Consider the following 13,968-nt stretch of genomic DNA (forward strand, 5'->3'; position numbering starts at 1 on the left):
AACATGTGTGGCCTAGTGGATATAGTATGGGCCTGGGAGTCAGAAGGACCTGTGTGACCTTGGGCAAGCCACTTAACTTCTCTGTGCCTCAGCTACTTCATCTGTTAAATGGGAATAAAGACTTTGAGCCCATGTGGGACAGAGAATCTATGCAACCTGATTTGCTTGTATCTACCCCAGCACTTAGTACAGTGCCTGGCACATAGTAAGCTCTTAAAAATATCATAGTTATTATATATCTTTACATAGATACGCATATGAATATAGATATTACATATCTATAAAAATATATCTATCTCTATATCTTTATCTATATCTACATATAGTCACTCAATCATATTTACTGAGCATTTACTGTATGCCGAGCACTATACTAAGCACTTGGGAGAGTATAACAGTAAACACATTCCCTGACTATATATTATATATATGGGGTCTATAGTAGCCATACCGTGCCGAAGAGTAACCTTGGTGAAATAAAATCTCTTAATTATAATTGTAAACATATTTTGAAGCTTACCTTTAAAGTCAAACTGGTAGATGTTTTTCAAGGATTCATGAAGAAAATAAAAGCTTCCAAGTGCCTGAAAAGGAAGAAGAATGGAAATCCATTAAGGAACAGACCTTGAGCTCAGATTTTGAGCAATGAGAGCCCTTTTACCCGAGCATCACTTCTGTGAGCGAGCAACTGAAACAAAAGCATTCACACAAAACCCAGGGACACAGGGAGCAGATTTTCTACCTCAAGTGGGTGGTCTAAGCCTCGCAACCCAATATATACTATTTATCGAGCACTACCTCTATATAGGGCACTGAACTAACTGATGGGGGCGAGTCGTTAGCAGTGTGGCCTAGTAGAAAAAGCACAGGTCTGCGAGTCAGAGGTCCTGGGTTCTAATCCCAGCTCCACCACTTACTACTCTGTGATCTTGGGCAAATTACTTTTAGCTTCTCGGGGCCTCAGTTCCCTCATCGGCAAAATAGGGATTCAACACTTTTGCTTCCTTCTACTTAGAGTGTGAGCCCCGTGTAGGACCTGATGATCTTGTATCTACCCCAGTGTTTAGTTCAGTGCTTGACACATAGTAAGCACCTAACAAGTAACACAATTATTATCAATTGTATTATTACAACAGAGTTGTTAGCTTACAATTTCCTGTTCTATTAGCTTGTTGCTTCAAATACCAATCAAGTCTTTCTTAGATTCTAACCTCCAGAGGGCCAGAAACCATGTCAATTTTTTTAAATCGCATTTGTTAAGCGCTTACTATGTGCAAGGCACTGCACTACACTTTTATTTGAGTACTTCTCAGTACAGAGCTCTGCACAAAGTAGGGGCGTAACAAATACCATTACAACTACTAATTCAGAAGCATAAGTCACTTTGCAATCCAAATGCTCATTTAAGGGTTAGTAAATACTTGCCTGTCTTTTGTTATTCTCCCCCCTGAATTTCTGCTCTAAGGTATGCAGGCCTCGGAAAAATCAATCAGTCAATTAACTGTATTTATTGAGCGCTTGCTTGGTAAGGGTACCGAACTAAGCACTCAGGAGGTACAGTACAGCAATATAACAGAAACATTTCCAAATGCCGCACTTTCACTGGTTGAGGATTGTTGTTTTTTTTCTCTTTTCATGGCATTTGTTAAGCACAACTTTGTGCCAGGCACTGTACTAAACTCTGGGACAGATAGAAACTAATCAGATTGAAAAAGGTCCCTGTCTCACACAGAATTCACAGTCTTAACCCCCATTTTGTAGATTGGGTAACTGAAGCCCAGGAACTTGAAGTGACTCGGCCAAGGTCACACGGCAGACAAGTAACAGAGCTGGGATTAAAATCCAGGTCCTTCTGACTTTCAAGTCCGTATTCTACCTACTAGGCTACGTTGCTTCTCATCACACACATCTACTGTCTTTCCCAAGCGCTTAGTACAGTGCTCTGCATAGGGTAAGTGTTCAATAAATATGACTGAATGAATAAATGAATGATCAGTCAGTCAGTCAATTGTATTTATTGAGCACTTATTCAATACTGTGTTGGAAGATTCAATACAAAAATCAATGGTGGTGATGGGTGGCTTTATCTGCACGCCATTCTCTTAAAATCCAGGTTAGTATTAACAATGTCTTGATCTCCCTTTTTTTAAAATCTGTAACATTACTCAGAGGAAGGTCGGTCAACCAATGGTATTTACTGAACTCTTACTGTGTGTAGAACACTGTATTAAGCACCTGGGAATGTACTGTGCAACAAAGTCGGTCAATACATTCATTCACTCATTCATTCAATTGTATTTATTGTGCGCTTACTGTGGGCAGAGCACTGTACTAAGCACTTGGAAAGTACATTTCCTGTGCAGTGTTCTACAGGTATAGCCATTAGGCCGGGGAATGAAAACAGAGATCCTGCTGTGAGCAGAGGATGTGTCTTTTATATTGTTCTATTGTACTTTCCCCAGTGCTTAGTACATTGCTCTGCACACAGTAAGCACTCAAGAAAAACGATTGACCAAGATCCTCTCTAATCTGTCGGCTCCTTCTGAGCAGGGAGCATATCTACCTACTCTACTGTACTGTACTCGCCCAAACACTCAGTACAATTCCTCGGCACAGAGTGAGATCTTCTTGTAAGAAGCAGTATGGCTTAGTGGATAAGGCATAGACTTGGGAATCAGAAGGTCACTGGTTCTAATCCTGGCTCCGCCACGTGTCTGCTGTGCGACCTAGGGCAAGTCACTTCTCTGGGCCTCAGTTCCCTCATTTGTAAAAAATGGGGATGAAGACTGTGAGTACCATGTGGGACACTGACTGCGTCCAACCTGATTAACCTGTAACTACCCCAGTGCTTACAACAGTGCTAGAGAAGCAGCGTGGCTCAGTGGAAAGAGCACGGGCTTGGGAGTCAGAGGTCATGAGTTTGAATCCCGGCTCTGCCACTTGTCAGCTGTGTGACTGTGGGCAAGTCACTTCACTTCTCTGGGCCTCAGTTACCTCATCTGTAAAATGGGGATTAAAACTGTGAGCCCCACGTGGGACAATCTGATCACCCTGTATCCTCCAGCGCTTAGAACAGTGCTTTCCACATAGTAAGTGCTTAACAAATACCACCATTATTAATAGTACCATCATTATTAAATAACATTGACTGATTTGGATCCCTCGATCATTTTGGGACCATTCTACATATAGCCTCTCAGAAAAGTTTGCAGATATAAAATTCCTAACGATATTCATGGCATTTGTTGAGCACTCACTAGGTGTCAAGTACTGGTGAAGCAGCAGGCGTATTAGATAGAGCCTGGGCCTGGGAGTCAGAAGGTCATGGGTTCTAATCCCAGCTCTGCCACTTGTCTGCTGTGTGACCTTGAGCAAGTCACTTTACTTCTCGGTGCTTCAGTTACCTCATCTGCAAAATGGGGATTGAAACTGTGAGCCCCATGAAGGACAGGGACTGTGTCCAATCCAATTTATTTGTATCCACCCCAGCGCTTAGTACAGTGTACGGCTCATAGTAAGCGCTTAACAAATATCACAATTGTTTTTACTACTATTACTGTGCTAAATGCTGGTGTAGATAGAAGATAAACTGGATCCTGTGACTGTCTCACACAGGGCTCACAGTCCAAGGGAGAGAACAGGCACTATCTCTCCATTTCATAGAAGAGGAAACTGAAACCCGGAGAAGTTAAAAGTGACTTACCCAAGGTCACACAGCAGACAAGTCGTGGCGCAGTGGAAAGAGCACGGGCTTTGGAGTCAGGGCTCATGAGTTTGAATCCCAGCTCTGCCACTTGTCAGCTGTGTGACTGTGGGCAAGTCACTTAACTTCTCTGTGCCTCAGTTCCCTCATCTGTAAAATGGGGATTAAGACTGTGAGCCCCACGTTGGACAACAAACTGATTCCCCTGGGTTTACCCCACCGCTTAGAACAGTGCTCTGCACATAGTAAGCGCTTAACAAATACCAACATTATTTATTATTGTTATTAAGTGGCAGGGCCGGGACTAGAAATCTGTCCTCCTGACTTCCAAGCTCATCCTTTTTCCACTTGGCCACAGTTTTCCCCATATCCAAGATATTTGATCCTTCTGTTTCTTCATTCAATTGTATTTATTGAGCACTTGCTCTTTGCAGAGCACTGTCCTATGCACTTTGGAGAGTACTATATAACAATAAGCGGACATATTCCCTGACCACAACGAGCTTACGGTCTAATGGAGTCGTTTGCCTCCCACGATGTACTCTTTTCCTGGGCTTGAGAGACTCCAGACCAGCCTTTAAAGTAGACCAGACTTGTCTTTCTTTTTGGGAAGATTTAGTAGGAAATTGGGAGGGGGCAGAAGATGATAAACATGCTCGGGGAATATGTCGTGACAGAATAAAGCCACCATGTTTTGGGCATGCAAGAGGAGACTGATAATAAAAGCTCAAAACCGTAAATCCAAAGAACTCCCTATGTTCAGTATTTCCTTGATGATTTTTCAAACTCTTTTACCGTCATAGGTACAAGATGTTGAGGAAAAAAAAGGAACTTGTCATGACATGAACTCTTATTGACAAGCATAACCAAACCGATGTATTAAACAAAGAAATGATTTCGTTTCATTTGGTCTTTTTACCTCAACAGTGACAGAGACACCCTCTCGGCAGCAGAGTGTTTTGGCTCAGTGAGTGCTGCATTATTTATGAGAAGCTGCACATCTAGAGATTAAACATTTGCTGATTTGTCAAAAGCACAAACATGAGATCTTGCCCATCTCCCTGACATATTAGTTCATCCAACGGAAAACACTGTCACACATTTAATTGATGAGTACACTTCCTTGTGACCCAGGCAACCTGCTTCCTTTTTTTTTTTCTTTCTCTACCAGAAGTGGCAAATAAGAAAAATACCGAAAGAGATGGTCTTATACAGGACTCAGAATAAACTGCTCTCCAGTCAGATTCTCGTGGTAGCTACAAAAGGTGGTTGCTTGCTCTCAAGCTTAGAGTTCGAGAGGAATTAATCAAAACAAGTTGCTATTTCATTGCAAATGGTATCTCTTGTTCTTCAATGGGCCACCCCCTACCAGAGACTGATTTGAAACTCCTGCAGTCCAGGTTTGGGGCTTCTGTCTTATTCTGTCGGGTCGTCTCTGACCCATAGCAACTCCATGGACACATCTCTCCCACTCTCCATCTGCAATCCTTCTGGTAGTGGATCCATAGATTTGTCTTGGTCAAAATCTGGCAGTGGTTTACAATCTCCTTCTTCTGCAGAGTAAAGTTGAGTTTTCACCCTTGACTCTCTCCCATGCTGCTGCTGCCCAGCACGGGTGAGTTTTGACTTGTAGCAGACGGCCTGCCGCTCGCTAGCCACTGGCCAAGCTAGGAATGGAATGGACAGGCCTCTGCTTCACTTGCCCTCCTGTAGCCAACACTGGTAAAGTATTGGAAACTCTCCAGGTGCCATCCTTCAAGGCGTTGGGGCTTCACTCATAGAACTATCTCAAGCACTTTGTAGAATACTTCGCATATAGTAAGCGCTCAATAAACATGATTGATTGATGGAGAGAAAAGCAATGGTTTAGTACAATGCTTTGCACATTGTAAGCGCTCAATAAATACGAATGGTCGATTGACTGATTGACAGAGCTCTTGAGTTGTACCTGAAATCCTACTGAATAACAAAATCCCATTGAAAACCTTCTTAAAATTGCCATGTATAATAATGAATAAAGAATAATAACAGTAATAATAATAATAATAACTGTGGCATTTGCTAAGTACTTACTATGTGCCAGGCTTCGTACTAAGCTCTGAGGTGGATACAAGCAAATCGGGTTGGACACAGTCCCTGTCCCACGAGGGGTTCACAGTCTCAATCCCCATTTTACAGATGACGTAACTGAGGCACAGAGAAGTGAAGTGACTTGCTCATGGCCACAAAGAAGACAAGTGGTGGAGCTGGGATTATAACGCATGACCTTCTGAATCCCAGGCCTGGGCTCTAGCCACTATGCAATACTGCTTCTCAGTCGGTTACCTCATCTGTAAATGGGGATTGGGACTGTGAGCCCCACGTGAGAGAAGAAACTGTGTTTAACCCCATTTGCCTGTTTCTGCTTAATTCTGTACCTGGCCCATAGTAAGCGCTTAACAAATACCATTATTATTATTATATTTTGCATTTACTATATACAGTTCAATCAATAACGGCTGGTAGATTCTACTTAAAAACTGCTTGATGCAATGGGCTTCTCCCTCCAAAATTCTGTGGAGATTGAACAGTAACTCATCGTTCAGGGAGGAGATGCTGGAGGACAAACATTTCATACAAATGATATCATTTTGCCTATTATTTGATTCTCTCATACATCTCTGGACTGTAGATTTTCAAAATGGAGCAACATTTTCTTTTGGTGGCAGCTAAATGGTGATGGCCACAGTGGTCTCTGGACTGCTTGGGAATCAGGAATGATCCACGTGGGTATAAAGAATTCTTTTCTATTTCCAGTCAGAGCAGGGATGGCCAACACTGAGGATGCACTTTGACAATGAACAACTCATTCAATCAGTCAATCAATCAATTGTATTTATTGAGCCCTTACTGTGTGAATAGCACTGTACTAAGCGCTTGGAAGAGTACAATATCACAATATAACAGACATGTTCCTTGCCCACAGTGAGTTTATAGTCTAGAGAAGGAGACAGACATTAATATAAATATATAAATTATGGATCTTTTCATAGGTGCTGTGGGGCAGAGGGATGAATAAAGGGAGCAAATCAGGGTGATACAGAAGGGAGTGGAAGAAGAGGAAAGGAGGGCTTAGTCTGGGAAGGCCTCTTGGAGGCGATAAGCTTTCAATAAGGCTTGGAAGTGTGGTGGACATGGCGTATGGGTAGAGCATGGTCCTGGGAGTCAGAAGGTCTTGGGTCTAATCCTGACTCTGCCACCTGTCTGCTGTGCAACCTTGGGTAAATCACTTTATTTCTCTGTGCCTCAGTTTCCTCATCTGTAAAATGAGGATTGAGACTGTGAGCAATACGTGGGACAGGGACTGTTTCCAACTCCATCTGCTTGTATCTACCCCAGCACTTAGTACAGTGCCTGGAATATCATAGTAATAATAACAATTATTATTATTATATCCAGATTATATTTCTTCCTTGAAGCCTTCCCCTGAGTAAGGTCTCATCTCCCCACTATATTTTTGCACCGTCCCCCCATTTCTTTTGTTTTTCCTTAATGGTATTTGTTGAGTGTTTACTATTTGTCAAGCACGGTTCTAAGCACTGAGGAAAATGCCAGTTAATCACGCCGAATGGACTTCCTGCCCCACATGGAGTTCACGGTTTAAGTAGGAGGGAGAACCAGTACTGAATTCCCATTCTGCTGTTGAGGAAGCTGAGGCCCAGAGAAGTGAAGTGACTTGCTGAGAGTCACACAGCAAGAAAGTGGCAGAGCTGGGATTAGAACCCAGATCCTTCTGACTCCCAGACCCATGCTCTATCCACTAGGCTATACATTGCTTGGCCCATAGAAAGCGGTTAATATATACTACTATTAATAGTGATATCAGTGCTATCATTGTTCAAAAGCAGAGAGGTCAAGAAATCGAGTTAGTTGTGTGACTGTGGGCTAAAATCAAGTCTAACCAAGAATAACAAGGACATCAGTGTCCACCACAGATCACTTGACCTAGAATAAATATGAGTCTCCCAGCTGTTTGAATAATAACTGAAGAAAGATTACAGGTTTCTGTGTCCCTAACAGATTTTTAATAGAAATCGAGTTGACACCGGGATTTTCGAAGGACGTCACTCGTCTGTGTGAGTTTCTCACACAAAGCACTCTGAATATAAGTTTCGGTAATTATGGAGTAGAGTAAACATATCCGGCATTTCCTCATTTGATGTGATCCAGGCTAATATAATACTACAAAGACTGCAAAAAAATTAATGGATAATAAATTGCCCACGTGGAAGTGAAAACTGTAATTCACATAGTCATAAAATCCATAATTAGCTTTACTGAATATTTAAAGCCAAAGTTCAACCCAACTTTTTCAGTGTTTAACCTGCTCTATCGATATAATTCAATTCATTGAATCCATTCATCTTTGGTTCTGACAATGTCTGAATATTAATTAGCATGGGCTTCGGCTCACAGGAAGTTCTTATCACTCCCCGATTCTTTTGAGTACAGTATATGTCAACAGTATGTTTGTCACGTCTGATATTATTGATTACCTGCCTGTTTTGCCAGAAACAATTAAAACCATTTTTACATATTTATAAACCTGACTGTCAAGAGTACTTATTAATTTTCCATTAGTAAAATCCAGTCTATTAGCTGCCATATTTCAGTCAGAGAAAGAGAAGAGGCAGAAGAATAATTGCTATAATTCTAGACAGAAGGAAAATCATTTTAAGATAAAAGTCGTGTTCTACTGGGTATCAAAAAATATCTTCTCTGACTTCACTGAGGGAGCGATGAAGTCAGTGTAGTTCAGAAGGTTGAAAATAAACTATCAGGCAATAAAACAAAGTGTTTTGTCAAATGTGTCACTATAGATAATGCCAAAATGTGACTGGATTTAAAAAATAATGATGAAAATTGTGGTATCTGTCAAGCACTTAACCATGTTCCAAAGCACAGTGATTAGCAGGAGTGTAAGATTAGACAGAATCCCTGTCCCGCTTGGGTGTGAGTCCAGGAGGGAGGGAGGACAGGTATTTTTATTCCCCTTTTACAGATGAAGAAACCGAGGTACAGAAAAGTGAAGTGACTTGCCCAAGGTCACACAGCAGGAAAGTGGTGGCACCGGGATTAGAACTCAAGTCCTTCTGACTTCCAGGTCCAGACTCTTTTCATTAAGCCACACAGGGTCAGTGAGGGAGAAACCCTAATGGGGCAGTCACCTGCTCTCTCTACCTTCCCTCATGTCCGGCCTCGATCCAACCCCCACCCCCACCCACCCTGGCTATCAATCACTCTATCAATCGTACTATTGAGTGCTTATTGTGTGCAGAACACTGTACTAAGCACTTATGCAGCCTAGGCTGTAGCAGTGGCAACGGATGACAAAAAAAATGCAGCACATACAAGTGAATAGAACAAAAACAGAATGGTGAGGAGAAAGAGACACAGAGAGACAAGAGAGAATGGGGACCATATGAATTCACACAGCAGTTTTGGGGGGCAGGAAAAGTCTAAGAGCCTGGTTGAGGGGAAGAGGGGTATTGTCTGCAGTTATATGAAAACTGGTTGGTTTAGTGGATATGGGCTTGGGAGTCAGAAGGATCTGGGTTCTAAACCTGACTCTGCCACATGTCCGCTAGGTGACCTTATGGAAGCAGCGTGGCTCAGTGGAAAAGAGCCTGGGCTTCGGAGTCAGAGGTCAGGAGTTCGACTCCCGGCTCTGCCACTTGTCATCTGTGTGACTGTGGGCAAGTCACTTAACTTCTCTGTGCCTCAGTTCCCTCATCTGTAAAATGGGGATTAACTGTGAGCCTCACGTGGGACAACCTGATTACCCTGTATCTCCCCCAGCGCTTAGAACAGTGCTCGGCACATAGTAAGCGCTTAACAAATACCAACATTATTATTAAGTCACTTTACTTCTCTGGACCTCGGTTACCTCACATGTCAAATGGGGATTAAAGATTGTGAGCCCCATCGGGGACAGGGACTTGGTCCAACCTAATTAACTTGTATTGACCCCAGTGTTTAGAAAAGTGCTTGGCACGTAGTCTGCGCTTAACAAATACAATTCTTATTATCGTTCCTCTATTTTTCAGAAGCGCTGCCACAACACCATGGCTGGAAACAAGGTTAAAAAGTTCCTTCAGCATATGCACACCAACGTTGACTGGTAGGAATCAGGGTATTTACCAAGTGCTGACTATGAACCAAACACTGTGGTAAGATAATCGATCGCTCACAGCCCCAGCCTAAATGTAAGAGAGCGAACAGGTACAGGAAGGCCCAGAGAGGTTAAATAACTTGCTCATGGTCACACAGGAGGCAGGTGGTGGTGTCAGGGGTAGCGCACGAGTCTCCTGATTCCCAGCCCGTCCTCCTTTGGACACACGGCCCTGCCTTCCTACAAAGTCGAGGGTCAATAATAATCATTTAGACCGTGAGCCCGTTACTGGGCAGGGATTGTCTCTATCTATTGCTGAATTGTACATTCCAAGCCCTTAGTATAGTGCTCTGCACATAGTAAGCGCTCAATAAATACTATTGAATGAATAATAATAATTATGTCATTTGTTATGTGCTTACTATGTTCCAGTCTCCGTCCTGAGCTCTGGGGTGGATATGAGCAAATGGGATTGGGCACATTCCCTGTCCCACTTGGGGCTCATAGTCTCAATCCCCATTTTACAGATGAAGGAACGGAGGCCCAGAGAAGTGAAGTGACTAGCCAAAGATCACGAACAAGACAAGTGGGGATTAGAACCCATGACCTCCTGACTCCCAGGCCCGTGATCTACCCACTAGGCCATGCTGCTTCCAGCATGGGTCAGACACTGCACCTGAGGGCTCTAGGAACTGAAAATGGAGGCAGGGGAGGATGATACCCCCACCCCATCCCCGCTGCTGATCACAGGCCGTGACCCCGATGGAGGGAGGAGCCATTTCTCCCATCCCTTCTGTGCCGCCCTTCCACTTGGATTTGCTCCCTTTATTCACCCTTCCTTCAACCTTCAAGATGCCTTCCTGACTAAGCCCTCATTTGCTCTTCTCCCAATCTCTTCTGCATCATCCCAATTTGCTCCCTTTATTCCCCTCCTTCCTCAGTTCCACAGCACTAATGTACATAGCTGTAATCTTTTTATCTATATTAATGTCTTTCTCCCCCTCTAGACTGTAAGCTTGTTGTGGGCAGGGCATATGTTTACCAATTCTGTTGTACTGTACTCTCCCGAGCGTTGAGTATATTGTCCTGCACCCAGTAAGTGCTCAATAAATACAATAATAATGTTGGTATTTGTTAAACGCTTGCTATGTGCAGAGCACTGTTCTAAGCGCTGGGGTAGATACAGGGTAATCAGGTTGTCCCGCGTGAGGCTCACAGTTAATCCCCATTTTACAGATGAGGTAACTGAGGCACAGAGAAGTTAAGTGACTTGCCCACAGTCACACAGATGACAAGTGGCAGATCCGGGAGTCGAACCCATGACCTCTGACTCCGAAGCCCGGGCTCTTTCCACTGAGCCACACTGCTTCTCTAATACAACTGATACAACTGATTGATTATATATCTACCTGTAATTTATTTACTTGTTTCTAACAACGCCTGTCTCCTTCTCTAGACTTTAATCTCGCTGTGGGCAGGGAACCGTCCTTACTTAAAAATCACCTCCTCCAAGAGGCCTTCCCAGACTGAGCTCCTCTTCCCCCTCTACTCCCTCTGCCATCCCCCCTTTACCTCTCCGCAGCTAAAGCCTCATTTTCCCCTTTTCCCTCTGCTCCTCCACCTCTCCCTTCCCATCCCCACAGCACTGTACCCGTCCGCTCACTGTATATATTTTCGTTACCCTATTTATTTTGTTAATGAATTGTACATCGCCTTGATTCTATTTAGTTGCCATCGGTTTTTACGAGATGTTCTTCCCCTTGACGCTGTTTAGTGCCATTGTTCTTGTCTGTCCGTCTCCCCCGATTAGACTGTAAGCCCGTCAAACGGCAGGGACTGTCTCTATCTGTTGCCGACTTGTTCATCCCAAGCGCTTAGTACAGTGCTCTGCACATAGTAAGCGCTCAATAAATACTATTGAATGAATGAATGAACCGTGAATACCAACTCCGTTATAGTATACTCTCTCAAATGCTTAGTACAGTGCTCTGCACACAGTAACCACTCAATAAATACCAAAGAGACGATGACTGCAACTTTTCGAAGCTCCCATGTCTAACAGGAATGGTGGTTACCAAGACCTTTACATAGCGCCTATATACATATGTGTAATTCATTTATTTACATTAAAGCCTCTACATGACTCTACACAGTCAGCTCCTTGTGAACAGGAAAATGTCTACCAACTCTGTTGTATTGTGCTCTCCCAAGTGCTTAGTACAGTGCTCTGCACACAGGAAAAGCTCAATACTTACCATGGATTGACTGATTGGTTTACATGGCACTAGCTGGGTAATTCTCCAAACTGTCTTAGATACTTTCTTAAAGAAAGCACACAAGATTTCAGAAAAGCCAGCTACAAAAACTCCTATGAGGATTCCAGCCAAGAAATTGGCAAAGAGATTCTCTAAACCTCCTAGGAAACCGAACTCAGTAAGAAACATCTGGGAGCTTATTTTTGGTCACAAAAAGTAAAGAGATTATAACTGCCTCAATGCTTTTTAGATCCTTTGTAGGTCAGGGGAGATCACAGAGTTAATGATAATAATGATAATAATAATAAAAATAATGGTATTTGTTAAGTACTTACTATGTGCCAAGTGCTGTTCTAAGTGCTGAGGGAGATACAAGGTAGTCAAGTTGTGCCATGTGGGGCTCACAGACTCAATCCCCATTTTACCTATGAAGGAACTGAGGCACGCTTGTCAGCTGTGTGACTTGGGGCAAGTCATTTAACTTCTCCGGGCCTCAGTAATCTCATCTGTAAAATGGGGATTAAGACTGTGAGCCCCACGTGGAACAACCTGATCACCTTGTATCCCCCCAGCACTTAGAACAGTGCTTTGCACATAGTAAGCCCTTAACAAATACCATTATTATTATTATTATTGTTAAGTGACTTGCCCAAAGTCACAAAGCTGACCAGGGCTGGAGCTGGCATTAGAACCCATGACCTCTGACTCCCAAGCCCGTGGTCTTTCCACTAAGCCACACTGCTTCTCACTGTATTAGACTGTAAGCCCGTCAAAGGGCAGGGACTGTCTCTGTTACCAATTTGTACATTCCAAGCGCTTAGTACAGTGCTCTGCACATAGTAAGTGCTCAATAAATACTATTGAATGAATAATAATAGCATTTCTTAAGCTCCTACTAGGTGCCAAGCATCGTTTAAGCACTGGGGGGGATACAAGGTAATCAGGTTGTCCCATATGGGGCTCACAGTCTTAATCCTCATTTTATTGTACCCTCCCAAGCACTTAGTACACACAGTGCAAACAGTAAGGGCATACTCAATAAATACCACTGACTCACTGATTTATCAATCACACCGTCCACTGCAATACCATCCGGTTACTTGCTGTATGCTCTGTTCTCAAACTTGTTGTACTCATCCAAAACTTGAGAGCAGGGAGCTACAAACTCTCCTAAACTCTTCTAAGTGTCCAGTACAGTACTCTGCTCAGAGGAGACATTCGAGAAATACTACTGAATGCTTGACTGTAAGTCCAAAGACTGCTGTGATTTTCATTCTACAGGAAAATAATCAAGATTTGAATGATCTCAATGAACTCACATAGCATAACTCTTCCTGCGACTGTACACTTTCTAAGGGTTTTGATAAGTGGAAATAGCAAACTGAAAAAAGAATGAAATAAAAACTCCCTGACCGCTTTGTAGCAGATAAAGGGCAACGGGAAATACGCATTGTGCTCACGGAACTGATGAAGAATGAGTGGCACTATTTCAAAAGCTTGCGAACGGGTAGCTGAGTGTTTAAAAGCACTATTAAAACAATTTCTCTAACTCGGTTGGCGTTCAATAACCCAGCAAATGGCCAGATTCCATCAGTCAGATCTGCCTCCTGAAGTGGTCATCTGATATAGCCAACAGGGGAAACAGGGGAAAGTGGAAGGGGAGCAGTCCTGTCTTATCACAGTGGCCTAGAAAATGACCAGTGCAACTGCAAATAATGGACAATTCACAAGTATATATTTGTCAAGCACATTCATAGTTCACTTGATCAAGCAGGCCTAAATTAAAACCCGAGGTCTATTACTCATTCGAGGTGGAGAAGCCGACTATGAACACAGATCAACTCATTAAAAAATCCTTT

General features: G+C 43.0%; 1 protein-coding gene across 1 annotated transcript in view; it reads right to left on the reverse strand.

Annotated features, from left to right (window-relative positions):
* Positions 1–13,968, reverse strand: part of INPP5A (inositol polyphosphate-5-phosphatase A) — a 524,295-nt gene that overhangs the window by 226,815 nt on the left and 283,512 nt on the right. Inside the window, exon 5 of the mRNA XM_029060884.2 lies at positions 521–584. Within this exon, the coding sequence (XP_028916717.1) occupies positions 521–584 (64 nt within the window). The remainder of the gene's footprint in view (positions 1–520; positions 585–13,968) is intronic.

Source organism: Ornithorhynchus anatinus, chromosome 3, assembly GCF_004115215.2.
Source record: "Ornithorhynchus anatinus isolate Pmale09 chromosome 3, mOrnAna1.pri.v4, whole genome shotgun sequence".
NCBI lineage: Eukaryota > Metazoa > Chordata > Mammalia > Monotremata > Ornithorhynchidae > Ornithorhynchus > Ornithorhynchus anatinus.